General features: G+C 34.2%; 1 protein-coding gene across 1 annotated transcript in view; it reads right to left on the bottom strand.

Moving 5' to 3' along the window:
* rnf144aa (ring finger protein 144aa) overlaps positions 1-24,674 on the bottom strand; it is a 45,455-nt gene that overhangs the window by 4,387 nt on the left and 16,394 nt on the right. The window contains exons 3-7 of the mRNA XM_083910299.1: positions 24,292-24,396; positions 23,643-23,703; positions 21,874-22,090; positions 20,970-21,117; positions 20,563-20,652 (exon numbers count right to left, since the gene is read on the bottom strand). Of these exons, the coding sequence (XP_083766425.1) occupies positions 20,563-20,652; positions 20,970-21,117; positions 21,874-22,090; positions 23,643-23,703; positions 24,292-24,396 (621 nt within the window). The remainder of the gene's footprint in view (positions 1-20,562; positions 20,653-20,969; positions 21,118-21,873; positions 22,091-23,642; positions 23,704-24,291; positions 24,397-24,674) is intronic.

The following is a 24,674-nucleotide window of genomic DNA, read 5'->3' as shown; positions in this document are numbered from 1 at the left end:
ACAATACAATCATATCATTCCCCCATCAACTGAAACAAAGGGCATGACAGTCTGAGCTGTACCACATGGAATTTTCTGTTTATCAGTTCGTAGCAGTGCAATGCAGTTAAAGCGCCACAAGGGGGCACAAAACACCAGCAAATTGAATGCACCAAAAATGGAATATTGAACATGCAGTCACATGCAAAAGACGATACAAACACAGTGCTTTCCTTCCTGTTTGAGGAAACGTCATTTTTTGGGTTTTTGTGTGAAAACATATTATGTAACTGTTAATTTTACATTCAGCACACATTCACAGTGTGTGGAGTTAACAGATAATACTCTTATTTACAGACCCCATCGAACTGCAATAACAGCTTGTGTGTAAACGCAGGCTTTTTTTTGGGAAGATGTTGTATTTATGAAGGAGTCAAAGACACAGAGCAGTGAACTGGAACCGCTCTCACTCGCTGATCTCCCACTGGGCAACAGGTGCCAGTGTCTGTGCTAATCTCGACAAAATAATATACACATAACATATATATATATATATATATGTGCACACAGCAGATGAAATCCGTTAGATTGTGTTGAGTGGCCTTTCATGTCGTCACACTGACGGATGAGAACACAGACCGATCGAACTCTGCTAAGAACACGATCTCTGGCAAAGACCCGTCTCGCGCATGTGCGTGCTTTCGCAAATGATTCAGGTTAATTTTACATTTTAGTCTTTTAAAATCTGAATGTAAAACATTTGTTTTGAAAGGCTTTTAAAACCTGGCAGCACTGTGTGTGACAGTGTGTGAAGTGTGTCAGATGCTAAATGAACAGGGAAAGACGACGGTATAAAGAGAGTGAGTTAATTAAATAATGATGAAAAGGTTGATGTTAAATACTTGTATGGAACACAACCCATCCACTAGAGGGAGTCAAGACTTACAGATGTCAATGTTCAAAGTAAGCAGTCAAAAGCTTGCCTGTTCATTTAGCAACTGAGCATACTTTATCACTGTATATGTGACATGACGTCAACAGTTCACTGGAGTTGGATATATGACGGTTTTGGTAAAATTTTGGACGACATGCTATATTATGCGTTTTTTGACAATTTTTGGACGACATGCTATACTATGACGGTTTAGACCATTTTTGGACGACATACTATGGCTTTTTTTTCTTTTTCTTTTTTTTACTTTGTTTATTGGGTTTTGCAGATGTAAACAACTGTATTAAAACATTTACAAAGAGTTGAGCACACACTTTTTCTTTTTAGAGAAACAACAAAGAAAGAAAGTGGTCATTGAAGTAATGTTGCACACCCAAACAACTTATATAAACCCAGAACCACAATAAAAATATTTACTATGACATTTTTGACCATTTTTGACCATTTTTGGACGGCATACTATACTATGACGTTATTGACCATTTTTGGACGACATACTATACTATGACTTTTTTTACCATTTTAGGACGACATACTATACTATGACGTTTTTGACCATTTTTGGACGACATACTATACTATGACGTTTTTGACCATTTTTGGACGACATACTATACTATGACGTTTTTGACCATTTTTGGACCACATACTATACTATGACGTTTTTAACCATTTTTGGACGACATACTATACTATGACGTTTTTAACCATTTTTGGACGACATACTATACTATGACGTTTTTGACCATTTTTGGACGACATACTATACTATGACGTTTTTGACCATTTTTGGACGACATACTATACTATGACGTTTTTAACCATTTTTGGACGACATACTATACTATGACGTTTTTAACCATTTTTGGACGACATACTATACTATGACGTTTTTGACCATTTTTGGACGACATACTATACTATGACGTTTTTAACCATTTTTGGACGACATACTATACTATGACGTTTTTAACCATTTTTGGACGACATACTATACTATGACGTTTTTGTCCATTTTTGGACGACATACTATACTATGACGTTTTTAACCATTTTTGGACGACATACTATACTATGACGTTTTTGACCATTTTTGGACGACATACTATACTATGACGTTTTGACCATTTTTGGACAACATACTATACTATGACGTTTTTGTCCATTTTTGACCATTTTTGGACGACATACTATACTATGATGTTTTGACCATTTTTGGACGACATACTATACTATGACGTTTTTGACCATTTTTGAACGACATACTATACGATGACGTTTTGATCATTTTTGGACGACATACTATACTATGACGTTTTTGACCATTTTTGAACAACGACATACTATACTATGACGTTTTTGACCAATTTTGACAATTTTTGGACGACATACTATACTATGACGTTTTTGACCATTTTTGAACGACATACTATACTATGACATTTTTGTCCATTTTAACTATGACGTTTTTGACCATTTTTGAACGACATACTATACTATGACGTTTTGATCATTTTTGGACGACATACTATACTATGATGTTTTTGACCATTTTTGGACGACATACTATACTATGATGTTTTTGACCATATTTGGACGACATACTATACTATGACGTTTTTGACCATTTTTGGACGACATGCTATACTATGACGTTATTGACCATTTTTGGACGACATACTATACTATGACTTTTTTTTACCATTTTAGGATGACATACTATACTATGACATTTTTTTCAATTTTTGACCATTTTTGGACGACATACTATACTATGACGTTTTTGTCCATTTTAACCATTTTTGGACGACATACTATACTATGACTTTTTTGACCATTTTTGGACGACATACTATACTATGACGTTTTTGACCATTTTTGGAGGACATACTATACTATGATGTTTTTGACCATTTTTGACCATTTTTGGACGACATACTATACTATGATGTTTTTGACCATTTTTGGACGACATACTATACTATGACGTTTTTGACTATTTTTGAACGACATACTATACTATGACGTTTTTGTCCATTTTTGACCATTTTTGGACGACATACTATACTATGACGTTTTTGACCATTTTTGAACGACATACTATACTATGACGTTTTGATCATTTTTGGACGACATACTATACTATGATGTTTTTGACCATTTTTGGACGACATACTATACTATGATGTTTTTGACCATATTTGGACGACATACTATACTATGACGTTTTTGACCATTTTTGGACGACATGCTATACTATGACGTTATTGACCATTTTTGGACGACATACTATACTATGACTTTTTTTTACCATTTTAGGATGACATACTATACTATGACATTTTTTTCAATTTTTGACCATTTTTGGACGACATACTATACTATGACGTTTTTGACCATTTTTGGACGACATACTATACTAAGATGTTTTTGACCATATTTGGACGACATACTATACTATGACGTTTTTGACCATTTTTGAACGACATACTATACTATGATGTTTTTGACAATTTTTGGACGACATACTATACTATGACGTTATTGACCATTTTTGGACGACATACTATACTATGACATTTTTTTCAATTTTTGACCATCTTTGGACGACATACTATACTATGACGTTTTTTACCATTTTTGAACGACATACTATACTATGATGTTTTTGACAATTTTTGGACGACATACTATACTATGACGTTTTTGACCATTTTTGGACGACATACTATACTATGACATTTTTTTCAATTTTTGACCATTTTTGGACGACATACTATACTATGACGTTTTTGACCATTTTTGGACGACATACTATACTATGATGTTTTTGACCATTTTTGGACGACATACTATACTATGACGTTTTTGACCATTTTTGAACGACATACTATACTATGATGTTTTTGACAATTTTTGGACGACATACTATACTATGATGTTTTGACCATTTTTGGACGACATACTATACTATGACGTTTTTGACCATTTTTGGACGACATACTATACTATGACGTTTTTGACTATTTTGACCATTTTTGGACGACATACTAAACTATGACGTTTTATGACCATTTTTGGACGACATACTATACTATGACGTTTTGACCATTTTTGGACGACATACTATACTATGACGTTTTTGACCATTTTTGAACGACATACTATACTATGATGTTTTTGACAATTTTTGGACGACATACTATACCATGACTTTTACCATTTTAGGATGACATACTATACTATGACATTTTTTCAATTTTTGACCATTTTTGGACGACATACTATACTATGACGTTTTTAACCATTTTTGGATGACATACTATACTATGACGTTTTTGACCATTTTTGGACGACATACTATACTATGACGTATTTGACTATTTTTGGACGACATACTATACTATGACGTTTTTGACCATTTTTGAACCACATACTTTACTATGACGTTTTTGACCATTTTTGGACGACATACTTTACTATGACATTTTTTCAAATTTTTGACAATTTTTGGACGACATACTATACTATGATGTTTTTGACCATTTTTGGAAGACATACTATACTATGACGTTTTTGACCATTTTTGAACCACATACTTTACTATGACGTTTTTGACCATTTTTGGACGACATACTATACTATGACGTTTTTGACCATTTTTGAACGACATACTATACTATGACGTTTTTGACCATTTTTGACCATTTTTGAACAACATATTATACTATGACGTTTTTGTCCATTTTTGACCATTTTTGGACGACATACTATACTATGACGTTTTTGACCATTTTTGAACGACATACTATACTATGATGTTTTTGACCATTTTTGGACGACATGCTATACTATGACGTTATTGACCATTTTTGGACGACATACTATACTATGACTTTTTTTTACCATTTTAGGATGACATACTATACTATGACATTTTTTTCAATTTTTGACCATTTTTGGACGACATACTATACTATGACGTTTTTGACCATCTTTGGACGACATACTATACTATGACGTTTTTGACCATTTTTGAACGACATACTATACTATGATGTTTTTGACAATTTTTGGACGACATACTATACTATGACGTTATTGACCATTTTTGGACGACATACTATACTATGACTTTTTTTTACCATTTTAGGATGACATACTATACTATGACATTTTTTTCAATTTTTGACCATCTTTGGACGACATACTATACTATGACGTTTTTTACCATTTTTGAACGACATACTATACTATGATGTTTTTGACAATTTTTGGACGACATACTATACTATGACGTTTTTGACCATTTTTGGACGACATACTATACTATGACATTTTTTTCAATTTTTGACCATTTTTGGACGACATACTATACTATGACATTTTTTTCAATTTTTGACCATTTTTGGACGACATACTATACTATGACGTTTTTGACCATTTTTGGACGACATACTATAGTATGATGTTTTTGACCATTTTTGGACGACATACTATACTATGACGTTTTTGACCATTTTTGAACGACATACTATACTATGATGTTTTTGACAATTTTTGGACGACATACTATACTATGATGTTTTGACCATTTTTGGACGACATACTATACTATGACGTTTTTGACCATTTTTGGATGACATACTATACTATGACGTTTTTGACTATTTTGACCATTTTTGGACGACATACTAAACTATGACGTTTTATGACCATTTTTGGACGACATACTATACTATGACGTTTTGACCATTTTTGGACGACATACTATACTATGACGTTTTTGACCATTTTTGAACGACATACTATACTATGATGTTTTTGACAATTTTTGGACGACATACTATACCATGACTTTTACCATTTTAGGATGACATACTATACTATGACATTTTTTCAATTTTTGACCATTTTTGGACGACATACTATACTATGACGTTTTTGACTATTTTTGGACGACATACAATACTATGACGTTTTTAACCATTTTTGGACGACATACTATGACGTTTTTGACCATTTTTGGACGACATACTATACTATGACGTTTTTGACTATTTTTGGACGACATACTATACTATGACGTTTTTGACCATTTTTGAACCACATACTTTACTATGACTTTTTTGACCATTTTTGGACGACATACTTTACTATGACATTTTTTCAAATTTTTGACAATTTTTGGACGACATACTATACTATGATGTTTTTGACCATTTTTGGAAGACATACTATACTATGACGTTTTTGACCATTTTTGAACCACATACTTTACTATGACGTTTTTGACCATTTTTGGACGACATACTATACTATGACGTTTTTGACCATTTTTGAACGACATACTATACTATGACGTTTTTGACCATTTTTGACCATTTTTGAACAACATACTATACTATGACGTTTTTGTCCATTTTTGACCATTTTTGGACGACATACTATACTATGACGTTTTTGACCATTTTTGAACGACATACTATACTATGATGTTTTTGAACATTTTTGGACGACATGCTATACTATGACTTTTTTTTACCATTTTAGGATGACATACTATACTATGACATTTTTTTCAATTTTTGACCATCTTTGGACGACATACTATACTATGACGTTTTTTACCATTTTTGAACGACATACTATACTATGATGTTTTTGACAATTTTTGGACGACATACTATACTATGACGTTTTTGACCATTTTTGGACGACATACTATACTATGACATTTTTTTCAATTTTTGACCATTTTTGGGCGACATACTATACTATGACATTTTTTTCAATTTTTGACCATTTTTGGACGACATACTATACTATGATGTTTTTGACCATTTTTGGACGACATACTATACTATGATGTTTTTGACAATTTTTGGACGACATACTATACTATGATGTTTTTGACCATTTTTGGACGACATACTATACTATGATGTTTTTGACCATTTTTGGACGACATACTATACTATGATGTTTTTGACAATTTTTGGACGACATACTATACTATGATGTTTTGACCATTTTTGGACGACATACTAAACTATGACGTTTTATGACCATTTTTGGACGACATACTATACTATGACGTTTTGACCATTTTTGGACGACATACTATACTATGACGTTTTTGACCATTTTTGAACGACATACTATACTATGATGTTTTTGACAATTTTTGGACGACATACTATACCATGACTTTTACCATTTTAGGATGACATACTATACTATGACATTTTTTCAATTTTTGACCATTTTTGGACGACATACTATACTATGACGTTTTTGACTATTTTTGGACGACATACTATACTATGACGTTTTTGACCATTTTTGAACCACATACTTTACTATGACGTTTTTGACCATTTTTGGACGACATACTATACTATGACGTTTTTGACCATTTTTGGACGACATACTATACTATGACGTTTTTGACTATTTTTGGACGACATACTATACTATGACGTTTTTGACCATTTTTGAACCACATACTTTACTATGACGTTTTTGACCATTTTTGGACGACATACTTTACTATGACATTTTTTCAAATTTTTGACAATTTTTGGACGACATACTATACTATGATGTTTTTGACCATTTTTGGAAGACATACTATACTATGACGTTTTTGACCATTTTTGAACCACATACTTTACTATGACGTTTTTGACCATTTTTGGACGACATACTATACTATGACGTTTTTGCCCATTTTTGAACGACATACTATACTATGACGTTTTTGACCATTTTTGACCATTTTTGAACAACATACTATACTATGACGTTTTTGTCCATTTTTGACCATTTTTGGACGACATACTATACTATGACGTTTTTGACCATTTTTGAACGACATACTATACTATGATGTTTTTGACCATTTTTGGACGACATGCTATACTATGACGTTATTGACCATTTTTGGACGACATACTATACTATGACGTTTTTGTCCATTTTTGACCATTTTTGGACGACATACTATACTATGATGTTTTTGACAATTTTTGGACGACATACTATACTATGACGTTTTTGACCATTTTTGGACGACATACTATACTATGACATTTTTTTCAATTTTTGACCATTTTTGGACGACATACTATACTATGACATTTTTTTCAATTTTTGACCATTTTTGGAAGACATACTATACTATGACGTTTTTGACCATTTTTGGACGACATACATTACTATGATGTTTTTGACCATTTTTGGACGACATACTATACTATGACGTTTTTGACCATTTTTGAACGACATACTATACTATGATGTTTTTGACAATTTTTGGACGACATACTATACTATGATGTTTTGACCATTTTTGGACGACATACTATACTATGACGTTTTTGCCCATTTTTGGACGACATACTATACTATGACGTTTTTGACTATTTTGACCATTTTTGGACGACATACTAAACTATGACGTTTTATGACCATTTTTGGACGACATACTATACTATGACGTTTTGACCATTTTTGGACGACATACTATACTATGACGTTTTTGACCATTTTTGAACGACATACTATACTATGATGTTTTTGACAATTTTTGGACGACATACTATACCATGACTTTTACCATTTTAGGATGACATACTATACTATGACATTTTTTCAATTTTTGACCATTTTTGGACGACATACTATACTATGACGTTTTTGACTATTTTTGGACGACATACAATACTATGACGTTTTTAACCATTTTTGGACGACATACTATACTATGACGTTTTTGACCATTTTTGGACGACATACTATACTATGACGTTTTTGACTATTTTTGGACGACATACTATACTATGACGTTTTTGACCATTTTTGAACCACATACTTTACTATGACGTTTTTGACCATTTTTGGACGACATACTTTACTATGACATTTTTTCAAATTTTTGACAATTTTTGGACGACATACTATACTATGATGTTTTTGACCATTTTTGGAAGACATACTATACTATGACGTTTTTGACCATTTTTGAACCACATACTTTACTATGACGTTTTTGACCATTTTTGGACGACATACTATACTATGACGTTTTTGACCATTTTTGAACGACATACTATACTATGACGTTTTTGACCATTTTTGACCATTTTTGAACAACATACTATACTATGACGTTTTTGTCCATTTTTGACCATTTTTGGACGACATACTATACTATGACATTTTTGACCATTTTTGAACGACATACTATACTATGATGTTTTTGAACATTTTTGGACGACATGCTATACGATGACTTTTTTACCATTTTAGGATGACATACTATACTATGACATTTTTTTCAATTTTTGACCATCTTTGGACGACATACTATACTATGACGTTTTTTACCATTTTTGAACGACATACTATACTATGATGTTTTTGACAATTTTTGGACGACATACTATACTATGACGTTTTTGACCATTTTTGGACGACATACTATACTATGACATTTTTTTCAATTTTTGACCATTTTTGGGCGACATACTATACTATGACATTTTTTTCAATTTTTGACCATTTTTGGACGACATACTATACTATGACGTTTTTGACCATTTTTGGACGACATACTATACTATGATGTTTTTGACCATTTTTGGACGACATACTATACTATGACGTTTTTGACCATTTTTGAACGACATACTATACTATGATGTTTTTGACAATTTTTGGACGACATACTATACTATGATGTTTTGACCATTTTTGGACGACATACTATACTATGACGTTTTTGACCATTTTTGGACGACATACTATACTATGACGTTTTTGACTATTTTGACCATTTTTGGACGACATACTAAACTATGACGTTTTATGACCATTTTTGGACGACATACTATACTATGACGTTTTGACCATTTTTGGACGACATACTATACTATGACGTTTTTGACCATTTTTGGACGACATACTATACTATGATGTTTTTGACCATTTTTGGACGACATACTATACTATGACGTTTTTGACCATTTTTGAACGACATACTATACTATGATGTTTTTGACAATTTTTGGACGACATACTATACTATGATGTTTTGACCATTTTTGGACGACATACTATACTATGACGTTTTTGACCATTTTTGGACGACATACTATACTATGACGTTTTTGACTATTTTGACCATTTTTGGACGACATACTAAACTATGACGTTTTATGACCATTTTTGGACGACATACTATACTATGACGTTTTGACCATTTTTGGACGACATACTATACTATGACGTTTTTGACCATTTTTGAACGACATACTATACTATGATGTTTTTGACAATTTTTGGACGACATACTATACTATGACATTTTTTCAATTTTTGACCATTTTTGGACGACATACTATACTATGACGTTTTTGACTATTTTTGGACGACATACTATACTATGACGTTTTTAACCACTTTTGGACGACATACTATACTATGACGTTTTTGACCATTTTTGGACGACATACTATACTATGACGTTTTTGACTATTTTTGGACGACATACTATACTATGACGTTTTTGACCATTTTTGAACCACATACTTTACTATGACGTTTTTGACCATTTTTGGACGACATACTTTACTATGACATTTTTTCAAATTTTTGACAATTTTTGGACGACATACTATACTATGATGTTTTTGACCATTTTTGGAAGACATACTATACTATGACGTTTTTGACCATTTTTGAACCACATACTTTACTATGACGTTTTTGACCATTTTTGGACGACATACTATACTATGACGTTTTTGCCCATTTTTGAACGACATACTATACTATGACGTTTTTGACCATTTTTGACCATTTTTGAACAACATACTATACTATGACGTTTTTGTCCATTTTTGACCATTTTTGGACGACATACTATACTATGACGTTTTTGACCATTTTTGAACGACATACTATACTATGATGTTTTTGACCATTTTTGGACGACATGCTATACTATGACGTTATTGACCATTTTTGGACGACATACTATACTATGACTTTTTTTTACCATTTTAGGATGACATACTATACTATGACATTTTTTTCAATTTTTGACCATTTTTGGACGACATACTATACTATGACGTTTTTGACCATTTTTGGACGACATACTATACTAAGATGTTTTTGACCATCTTTGGACGACATACTATACTATGACGTTTTTGACCATTTTTGAACGACATACTATACTATGATGTTTTTGACAATTTTTGGACGACATACTATACTATGACGTTATTGACCATTTTTGGACGACATACTTTACTATGACTTTTTTTTACCATTTTAGGATGACATACTATACTATGACATTTTTTTCAATTTTTGACCATCTTTGGACGACATACTATACTATGACGTTTTTTACCATTTTTGAACGACATACTATACTATGATGTTTTTGACAATTTTTGGACGACATACTATACTATGACGTTTTTGACCATTTTTGGACGACATACTATACTATGACATTTTTTTCAATTTTTGACCATTTTTGGACGACATACTATACTATGACATTTTTTTCAATTTTTGACCATTTTTGGACGACATACTATACTATGACGTTTTTGACCATTTTTGGACGACATACTATACTATGATGTTTTTGACCATTTTTGGACGACATACTATACTATGACGTTTTTGACCATTTTTGAACGACATACTATACTATGATGTTTTTGACCATTTTTGGACGACATACTATACTATGATGTTTTGACCATTTTTGGACGACATACTATACTATGACGTTTTTGACCATTTTTGGACGACATACTATACTATGACGTTTTTGACTATTTTGACCATTTTTGGACGACATACTAAACTATGACGTTTTATGACCATTTTTGGACGACATACTATACTATGACGTTTTGACCATTTTTGGACGACATACTATACTATGACGTTTTTGACCATTTTTGAACGACATACTATACTATGATGTTTTTGACAATTTTTGGACGACATACTATACCATGACTTTTACCATTTTAGGATGACATACTATACTATGACATTTTTTCAATTTTTGACCATTTTTGGACGACATACTATACTATGACGTTTTTGACTATTTTTGGACGACATACTATACTATGACGTTTTTAACCATTTTTGGACGACATACTATACTATGACGTTTTTGACCATTTTTGGACGACATACTATACTATGACGTTTTTAACCATTTTTGAACGACATACTATACTATGACGTTTTTGACAATTTTTGGACGACATACTATACTATGACGTTTTTGACCATTTTTGAACCACATACTTTACTATGACGTTTTTGACCATTTTTGGACGACATACTTTACTATGACATTTTTTCAAATTTTTGACAATTTTTGGACGACATACTATACTATGATGTTTTTGACCATTTTTGGAAGACATACTATACTATGACGTTTTTGACCATTTTTGAACCACATACTTTACTATGACGTTTTTGACCATTTTTGGATGACATACTATACTATGACGTTTTTGACCATTTTTGGACGACATACTTTACTATGACATTTTTTCAAATTTTTGACAATTTTTGGACGACATACTATACTATGATGTTTTTGACCATTTTTGGAAGACATACTATACTATGACGTTTTTGACCATTTTTGAACCACATACTTTACTATGACGTTTTTGACGATTTTTGGACGACATACTATACTATGACGTTTTTTACCATTTTTGAACGACATACTATACTATGACGTTTTTGACCATTTTTGACCATTTTTGAACGACATACTATACTATGACGTTTTTGTCCATTTTTGACCATTTTTGGACGACATACTATACTATGACGTTTTTGACCATTTTTGAACGACATACTATACTATGATGTTTTTGAACATTTTTGGACGACATGCTATAGTATGATGTTTTTGACCATTTTTGGACGACATACTATACTATGACGTTTTTGACCAATTTTGACCATTTTTGGACGACATACTATACTATGATGTTTTTGACCATTTTTGGACGACATACTATACTATGAAGTTTTTGACCAATTTTAACCATTTTTTGGCGACATACTATACTATGACGTTTTTGACCAATTTTGACCATTTTTGGAGGACAAACTATACTATGACTTTTTTTCCATTTTTGGATGACATACTATACTATGACGTTTTTGACCATTTTTGGACGACATACTATACTATAATGTTATTGACCATTTTTGGACGACATACTATACTATGACTTTTTTTTACCATTTTAGGATGACATACTATACTATGACATTTTTTTCAATTTTTGACCATTTTTGGACGACATACTATACTATGACGTTTTTGACCATTTTTGGACGACATACTATACTAAGATGTTTTTGACCATCTTTGGACGACATACTATACTATGACGTTTTTGACCATTTTTGGACGGCATTCCATACTATGACGTTTTTGACCATCTTTGGACGACATACTATACTATGACGTTTTTGACCATTTTTGAACAACATACTATACTATGACGTTTTTGACCATTTTTGAACGACATACTATACTATGACGTTTTTGACCATTTTTGGACGACATACTTTACTATGACGTTTTTGTCCATTTTTGACCATTTTTGGACGACATACTATACTATAATGTTTTTGACCATTTTTGGACGACATGCTATACTATGACGTTCTTGACCATTTTTGGACGACATACTATACTATGACGTTATTGACCATTTTTGGACGACATACTATACTATGACTTTTTTTACCATTTTAGGATGACATACTATACTATGACATTTTTTCAAATTTTTGACAATTTTTGGACGACATACTATACTATGATGTTTTTGACCATTTTTGGACGACATACTATACTATGACGTTTTTGACCATTTTTGAACGACATACTTTACTATGACGTTTTTGACCATTTTTGGACGACATACTATACTATGATTTTTTTGACCATTTTTGGACGACATACTATACTATGACGTTTTTGACCATTTTTGGACGACATACTATACTATGACGTTTTTGACCATTTTTGGACAACATACTATACTATGATGTTTTTGACCATTTTTGACCATTTTTAGGACGACATACCATTCTATGACTTTTTGGCCATTTTTAGACGACATACTATACTATGACTTTTTTGACCATTTTCGGAGACAGATTTTGAACCAAATTTTTTTTTTCTTTTCAAGTGGTCAATATCTGTACGACAAAGGATATATGACAGTGAAGTCATTATTCTCTGGTATAGCTCAGTGGTATAATCCACAGACTTTGGTGTGGATGGCTGGGGTTCAAATCCCATGCACGGCAGTGTCATTAAAGATCCAGCGTGGTCCTTAAATACTAGCATTTTTGACCATTGTTGGACGACATACTATACTATGATGTTTTTGACCATTTTTGGACCACATACTATACTATGACGTTTTTGACCATTTTTGGACGACATGCTATACTATGACGTTATTGACCATTTTTGGACGACATACTATACTATGACGTTTTTGACCATTTTTGGACGACATACTATACTATGACGTTTTTGACCATTTTTGAGCATTTTTGGATGACATACTATACTATGACGTTTTTGACCATTTTCGGAGACAGATTTTGAACCAAATTTTTTTTTTCTTTTCAAGTGGTCAATATCTGTACGACAAACGATATATGACAGTGAAGCCATTGTTCTCTGGTATAGCTCAGTGGTATAATCCACAGACTTTGGTGTGGATGGCTGGGGTTCAAATCCCATGCACGGCAGAGTCATTAAAGATCCAGCGTGGTCCTTAAATACTAGCATTTTTGACCATTGTTGGACGACATACTATACTATGATGTTTTTGACCATTTTTGGACGACATACTATACTATGACGTTTTTGACCATTTTTGGCCGACATGCTATACTATGACGTTATTGACCATTTTTGGACGACATACTGTACTATAACGTTTTTGACCATTTTTGGACGACATACTATACTATGACATTTTTGACCATTTTTGGACGACATACTGTACTATGACTTTTTGACCATTTTTGAACGACATACTATACTATGACGTTTTTGACCATTTTTGGACGACATACTATACTATGACGTTTTTGACCATTTTTGGACGACATACTATACTATGACGTTTTTGACCATTTTTGAACGACATACTATACTATAACGTTTTTGACCATTTTTGACCATTTTTGAACGACATACTATACTATGACGTTTTTGTCCATTTTTGACCATTTTTGGACGACATACTATACTATGACGTTTTTGACCATTTTTGAACGACATACTATACTATGATGTTTTTGAACATTTTTGGACGACATGCTATAGTATGATGTTTTTGACCATTTTTGGACGACATACTATACTATGACGTTTTTGACCAATTTTGACCATTTTTGGACGACATACTATACTATGATGTTTTTGACCATTTTTGGACGACATACTATACTATGAAGTTTTTGACCAATTTTAACAATTTTTTGGCGTCATACTATACTATGATGTTTTTGACCATTTTTGGACGACATACTATACTATGACGTTTTTGACCAATTTTGACCATTTTTGGAGGACAAACTATACTATGACTTTTTTTCCATTTTTGGATGACATACTATACTATGACATTTTTGACCATTTTTGGACGACATACTATACTATAACGTTATTGACCATTTTTGGACGACATACTATACTATGACTTTTTTTTACCATTTTAGGATGACATACTATACTATGATGTTTTTGACCATTTTTGGACGACATACTATACTATGACGTTTTTGACCATTTTTGAACGACATACTTTACTATGACGTTTTTGACCATTTTTGGACGACATACTATACTATGATTTTTTTGACCATTTTTGGACGACATACTATACTATGACGTTTTTGACCATTTTTGGACGACATACTATACTATGATGTTTTTGACCATTTTTGGACGACATACTATACTATGATGTTTTTGACCATTTTTGGACAACATACTATACTATGACGTTTTTGACCATTTTTGGACGACATACTATACTATGACGTTTTTGACCAATTTTGACAATTTTTGGACGACATACTATACTATGACTTTTTTGCCATTTTTGGATGACATACTATACTATGACGTTTTTGACCATTTTTGGACGACATACTATACTATGACGTTTTTGACCATTTTTGGACGACATACTTTACTATGATGTTTTTGACCATTTTTGGACGACATACTATACTATGACGTTTTTATCCATTTTTGACCATTTTTGGACGACATACTATACTATGATGTTTTTGACCATTTTTGGACGACATACTATACTATGATGTTTTTGACCATTTTTGGACAACATACTATACTATGACGTTTTTGACCATTTTTGAACGACATACTATACTATGACGTTTTGATCATTTTTGGACGACATACTATACTATGAAGTTTTTGACCATTTTTGGACGACATACTATACTATGACGTTTTGACCATTTTTGGATGACATACTATACTATGATGTTTTTGACCATTTTTGGACGACATGCTATACTATGACGTTCTTGACCATTTTTGGACGACATACTATGACGTTATTGACCATTTTTGGACCACATACTATACTATGACTTTTTTTACCATTTTAGGATGACATACTATACTATGACATTTTTTCAAATTTTTGACCATTTTTGGACGACATACTATACTATGACATTTTTCAAATTTTTGACCATTTTTGGACGAAATACTATACTATGACATTTTTGACCATTTTTGGACGACATACTATACTATGACGTTTTTGACCATTTATGGACGACATACTATACTATGACGTTTTTATCCATTTTTGACCATTTTTGGACGACATACTATACTATGATGTTTTGACCATTTTTGGACGACATACTATACTATGATGTTTTTGACCATTTTTGGACAACATACTATACTATGACGTTTTTGACCATTTTTGAACGACATACTATACTATGACGTTTTTGACCATTTTTGGACGACATACTATACTATGATGTTTTTGACCATTTTTGGACGACATGCTATACTATGACGTTCTTGACCATTTTTGGACGACATACTATGACGTTATTGACCATTTTTGGACCACATACTATACTATGACTTTTTTTACCATTTTAGGATGACATACTATACTATGACATTTTTTCACATTTTTGACCATTTTTGGACGACATACTATACTATGACATTTTTTCAAATTTTTGACCATTTTTGGACGAAATACTATACTATGACATTTTTGACCATTTTTGGACGACATACTATACTATGACGTTTTTGACCATTTTTGGACGACATACTATACTATGACGTTTTTGACCATTTATGGACGACATACTATACTATGATGTTTTTTACCATTTTTGGACGACATACTACTATGATGTTTTTGACCATTTTTGGACGACATACTATACTATGACGTTTTTGACCATTTTTGGACGACATACTATACTATGACGTTTTTGACCATTTTTGGACGACATACTATACTATGACGTTTTTGACTATTTTTGGACGACATACTATAATATGACGTTTTTGACCATTTTTGGACGACATACTATACTATGACGTTTTTGACCATTTTTGGACGACATACTATACTATGACGTTTTTGACCATTTTTGGACGACATACTATACTATGATGTTTTTGACCATTTTTGGACGACATACTATACTATGACGTTTTTGTCCATTTTTGACCATTTTTGGACGACATACTATACTATGATGTTTTTGACCATTTTTGGACGACATACTATACTATGATGTTTTTGACCATTTTTGGACAACATACTATACTATGATGTTTTTTACCATTTTTGGACGACATACTACTATGATGTTTTTGACCATTTTTGGACGACATACTATACTATGACGTTTTTGACCATTTTTGGACGACATACTATACTATGACGTTTTTGACCATTTTTGGACGACATACTATACTATGACGTTTTTGACTATTTTTGGACGACATACTATAATATGACGTTTTTGACCATTTTTGGACGACATACTATACTATGACGTTTTTGACCATTTTTGGACGACATACTATACTATGACGTTTTTGACCATTTTTGGACGACATACTATACTATGATGTTTTTGACCATTTTTGGACGACATACTATACTATGACGTTTTTGTCCATTTTTGACCATTTTTGGACGACATACTATACTATGACGTTTTTGACCATTTTTGGACGACATACTATACTATGACGTTTTGACCATTTTTGGATGACATACTATACTATGATGTTTTTGACCATTTTTGGACGACATGCTATACTATGACGTTTTTGACCATTTTTGGACGACATACTATACTATGACGTTTTTGACTATTTTTGGACGACAAACTATACTATGACGTTTTTGACCATTTTTGGACGACATACTATACTATGATGTCTTTGACCATTTTTGGACGACATACTATACTATGACGTTTTTGACCATTTTTGGACGACATACTATACTATGACGTTTTTGTCCATTTTTGACCATTTTTGGACGACATACTATACTATGACGTTTTTGACCATTTATGGACGACATACTATACTATGATGTTTTTTACCATTTTTGGACGACATACTATACTATGATGTTTTTGACCATTTTGGACGACATACTATACTATGACGTTTTTGACCAATTTTGGACGACATACTATACTATGATGTTTTTGACCATTTTTGGACGACATACTATACTATGACGTTTTTGACCATTTTTGGACGACATACTATACTATGACTTTTTGGCCATTTTTGGACGACACACTATACTATGATGTTTTTGACCATTTTTGGACGACATACTATACTATGATGTTTTTGACCATTTTTGATCATTTTTGGACGACATACTATACTATGACGTTTTTGACCATTTTTGGACGACATACTATACTATGACGTTTTTGACCAATTTTGACAATTTTTGGACGACATACTATACTATGACTTTTTTGCCATTTTTGGATGACATACTATACTATGACGTTTTTGTCCATTTTTGACCATTTTTGGACGACATACTATACTATGACGTTTTTGACCATTTTTGGACGACATACTATACTATGATGTTTTTGACCATTTTTGGACGACATGCTATACTATGACGTTCTTGACCATTTTTGGACGACATACTATACTATGACGTTATTGACCATTTTTGGACGACATACTATACTATGACGTTTTTGACCATTTTTGGACGACATACTATACTATGACGTTTTTGACCATTTTTGGATGGCATTCTATACTATGACGTTTTTGACAATTTTTGGACGACATACTATACTATGACGTTTTTGACCATTTTTGGACGGCATTCTATACTATGACGTTTTTGACCATTTTTGAACGACATACTATACTATGACGTTTTTGACCATTTTTGAACGACATACTATACTATGACATTTTTGACCATTTTTGGACGACATACTATACTATGACGTTTAGACCATTTTTGACTATTTTTGGATGACATACTATACTATGACGTTTTTGACCATTTTTGAATGACATACTTAAGTATGACTTTTATTACCAATTTTGATACTATGACTTTTTTTGACAATTTTTGGATGACATACTATACTATCAAATTGTTGACCCTTTTGGACGACATACTATGACGTTTTTGACATTTTTTGGACAACACTATGTTAAATATTTAATTACAATTAATCACATTGTCATTTGTCGTGTTTGCAACAAAGTTCACATCGTGCCTCATTCACGTCGCTGCCAGTCACAATATTTGTCCTCTTCCAGGCACCTTTTCGTTAAATTTACCTTTGCACATAGTTCACCTTCCTCAGCGCAAACTGTGTTCTTCGTTTAAACGACGGTGGTCATGGTCACAGCTACAAACGGCAAGTCGGGATATTAAATACAGGTAAAATAAAACATTACACTTGAATGTTAAACATTAAATGTTCATAAAATTCCAGACTTTTTAAGACTTCATAAGACCTTGAATATCAATAATTACATTTGTAACATTTTAAGACTAAGAAGGATCTGCGGGGACCCTGCATTCACTCACTGCTAGCACAGCTGACATGAGTAACGGTAAGCCAGGACCCAAACCCACAACCTTCCAGTTGAAAGACAACTCACTGAACTCCTTTCGCCCTATATATGTGACCTGTTACATAAATGTTTTTGCAACAGCTGTACATAATAGGCTCAGGTGGAAACAGCAGAAAATTGACCAGCGAACACTTGCCGCTGCGTGCAGATCAAACTGCCCTCTTTTCCTATTGTGCTGTCAAGATAATAACAGATCACTGCTAAGTGTGACTGAGCCAGAGAGAGAGAAACAGGCAGGACCAGAGAACACGTGGAAAGCCACATGCAGCAGCATGAGTGTGGGTGGAACCTGAGTGATTGTTTAGACGGCGGTGGCCAGGAGGGGCGAGGAGGACGGTTCTCTCACCTGTGTCCTGTGCCAAATAACGGACGCCCTGGAGTGGCCCAGTTTGTTTCGACACGGCCCTTTGTCATAGTGGATGAGAAGGAAGTCGTCCTGTCACAGAACACAGATAAAGACTGACCATTAGCAGCCTGAAAGACATGGACAGCCGTGGAGAGAAAATTGCTTTTTAAATGATCTGCGGTCTTTAGTCATTTGCTCTCACACAATTAAGATAATGTAAGGCCTCTGGTTTCATCAGTCACTCTAATCCAAGTCTGCCTCAGGCTGTCATTTCCAGATTTTCTAGTGGATTTTATTCCTTTCTTATCAACACCAAGGTTAGGCTACAATTTCCTGATAATCAAAACAATTGTTATCACACAATTCACAAGTAAAGGGATAAAGAAAATGCAAAATGACCGACTCACATCCAGAGACTCCAGACAGTACCAGCAGAAGGCGTGTTTGCAGTTCTTGCACATCATCTGTGCACAGCCCTCGTCCCTCTCGATGTAAACTTTACATTTAGGACAGCGCTTGATTGGTGCGTCGTCCTCTTCGTTCTTAAAGAAAGAGCTGGGGGGGGGGTTAGAAGAATGAGACTATAATGAGTTTATATGTTTCATACCCGGCATTACATTTAAAAAGAATAATTCCAGAGAGGAGTTGCTGCTTTAATGCAGTAATCAATATTTACAGTCTGCGGGCTAAAAGGTTTGACAGCTTCAGTTCAGACAAAAACAAAAAAAAAACACCACCAGAAACTTGAACTTTAGTCTGCGGCTGAGCGTCTGCCTCCTGAAATCTGGAGACAAGGATTTAGACGTTCTGACGTCAAACAAGTCCATTCATTTCCAGGCAATTTTATCTGCTATGAATTGAGAGCAATATATATTATGTGCACATCTATTCACACGGCATGATCTGACAACTGTGAGGCCAGAATGGAAATGACTGCTCTAAATTTGCTTAAAGGAGTATATGATGTTCTTGTTCTGCTTTTAAAGCTCTCACTCAGCAAAAAAAGGAAAGTTAAGTTTTAGATGTAAGATACTTAAAAAGCAAACTAAGCCCATTCTAACTTCCGCACAGCTGCTTTGTTGCCAAGTCTTTCAATCTAAGTCATTACTTGACAGTTGTTTCTTAAGCTGTTGTTCCATGTTATTCATAGAAATACATTTTTTTGTGGTTTTTCCAAATGAATTTTGAACTTGAAATAACATTTCTTTCTGACAATCCTCTCCATTTTTAACTCATGATTTAAAGCCGCTTTTTCAAAGAGGGATGAAATTCAAACGACATGAACATTGACACACAGACAGAAAGCAGTACCTGTTTTCTCCTGGTAGGAAGGATGTAATGGACAGGTTGTTCTCCTGGCAGGCCTGCCCCGGGTGCCAGCTCGCTTTGCAGGCTGAGCAGAACTCGAGGGCACAGACGGCGCACTGGACCAGCTGTGGCATCGTTGGAGAATCCGATTCTTTGAGTTGGCACACGGCCTGGCAGGTGGAGGAGGGGCACCACGTCCGACACGGGTCCAGTAGAACTTCTGATGATGCCAACAACAACAAAATGAAATGAACAGAATGTAATCAAGTGAGTATGAAACTACTGGACTTGACTTGGGTGAAAAGACCTTCTTAGAAGTATTCACGTAATTGTTCATACACGTGTATTTTATCTATTATATTGGAAATGTTCACTGCTGTGTGATTTGCTGATTTGATATTTGTTGCCTGTTCCGTTTTTACTTTGTAACATAATGCACTTGCCCTTGTACCCTTTCCTCCCCTCTCCTTTGCCTCTCTGCCAAGAACTCCAAGCACACATTCCACACATGCACTCTCTTAGCTCAGCCTGAGAAATATGGAACGGTTACAGCGAGCGTTCTGCCTGAATGGACGGGGACATTGATGAGACAGCTGACTGCCCTTCTTCAGGGGAGTACGAACAGCTCTTAGGAGGCTGAGGTTCTGGAAATAAATAAAAACAAATCCTGACAAACATTTTTTCTTTGTGTCCATGTATTTAATCTGCATGCACTGTGTGCAGTTACCACCTCCGTGTAGGTGGACAACCTGCAGCTTGGCAACTGCTTACTCTTGGTAGCAACAGCACTAATAATATAAGACTTATTATTGAGACAGCACGGAGTGAAAAAGCACAGCAACTTCTACATCTTCACATACCTAGACAAATACATTATAAGCGGCAGCATGTGCACCTGGGATTCTGTCAGCAAACTTGCTGTAGGATGATGCCAGGATGATGAAGGTCATGATGGTCAGGAACAGGCTAATAGGCTGATACACTTAAGTTGAGCATAGAGGATGCAGTGATGGGAACTCACAGACAATGGACTCTGCTTGTAGAGCAATCACTTCATATCACACGCTGTCGTTAACGAACTTAAAGTTTGTATCCAGCTTTGCAGATTCCAAATCCGCAATTCAAGACAACTATTATTGTGTTTTTATGCTTCTTACTGATGTCAAAGTGCATGCATGTTAAGACATGCTGACATTAAGGTTTGTATCTATTAGTATGACGTGCAGACACTGACTACGTAGCAACACACAGGCAAGAGAAAAGATCATTGAAATAATGTGTGTATGCTAAGAGATCTGCAAATGTGAGGACTTTAAGCCAAGGCTTCCTTCTTTTACAAGATGGAAGGGTTGAATATTGTAGTACACAAGACGAAAATTAGGTCAGATTATCTGTCACAAAATGTCAAAAAGAGTTGTCTGTCTCTTGAGCGCCGACAACAGCAGTGTGGAAAAGAAAACAGAAAAGTTGTCAGCGCTGACGACTGGAACTTACTGAGCAAACAAGCACTGCTTCCATCTTTTCTATTAGCTGTCCACAGATACCCCATGGTGTACATTCAATAGCAAGAGTGTCTGAGGGGAGGGGAGTGATTGATTTCAAACACAGAGAGCCACACGTGCCAGAGACGGACTGCCGTCATCCTCTTTTTGTGTCACGGCAAAAACGCAGCATCTCTGAGGAGGATCCACGTGTCTTTGAGGGTGACAATCATTGCCCACACACCGCGGACCAATCGCCGCAGCACAGCGGCTGCTTTCGCAATGACTCACCCCTTTCAAACTGAAGCTTCTTGTATCTCTGCATCATCTCCGTGGCCACCATGCACTCGATCTGCAGGGGAGAAGAGAGAAGGGGAGGAGAATAAGCAGGTCACCGTGCATATTTATAGACATAAGCAGTGAGAGGCAATTATGCAGTCCGAACATGGATGTCATTTCCAGGACAATATCACATTTAAATTTCAGCAAGAACACAAACCTGTCCCTTGCTTACTAATCGGACCGTGTTATTCCTTTTACAGGAATAATTCAAAAACTAGGCTTTGCTAAAGAGGCATGCTTTGCCTCACTGGCATGTGGAGCTGTGTTTTCCATTAAGGACCGGTGACACTGAGTGATTAGAAACAGCAGGCTGCTCTGTGCTGAACCATGTTGAGCCTCCACGCTTCAAAGACTGAGTGTGACTGAGTCCATCAAGCAAACTCCTGGAGGATGAAGAGCTCTTTGCCCTCCGATCGACCCCATGATTGGGAAGTCAGGCCCACAGGAACATTCATTATAACGTAATAGACCAATGGTAGGTGGAGTGAGAGCTAAGGCTTTGAAAGGGGGCGTTCAGTAGTTAAACAGATGCCTTCTTTTTTATGACATTACATGAACAACCAATGTAAAAAGTCTCAAATATAAGGAAAATCCTTACCTCTGTTTCCTGCAAGTGTCCTCTTTTGGGGCAGGCAGAGTCTGGACAACTAATTGAAGTTTCAAGGCCTTCCTTTATCAGGAGTTCCACATACTGCTTCAGGCACTACACAGAAAAAAACAGACAGACACACATATATCACCATTTGTCTGTCAGAAGCTTAAAAACCAAACCTGCATATATCAGTACTTTTATTTACAATGGATTAAATGTATAAAGGGACAGGGTTTTCCAAACGTAAACAAACTCTTATCCCTCTGCTTTATTTAAACTTCTTCCAGCTCAATGTTTTGCTTCTGTAGCCCACAGCTTCACACACTTCTAGTTAAATGTAATTATAACAGTTAACACAGTTTCCAGCTGCATCAAGCTGCTGTTTAAAA

Source organism: Microchirus variegatus (genome assembly GCF_963457635.1).
Source record: "Microchirus variegatus genome assembly, chromosome: 2".
NCBI classification, from domain to species: Eukaryota; Metazoa; Chordata; class Actinopteri; order Pleuronectiformes; family Soleidae; genus Microchirus; species Microchirus variegatus.
The sequence above is the reverse complement of the archived record's forward strand: the minus strand, read 5'-3'. Positions and strand labels throughout refer to the sequence as shown.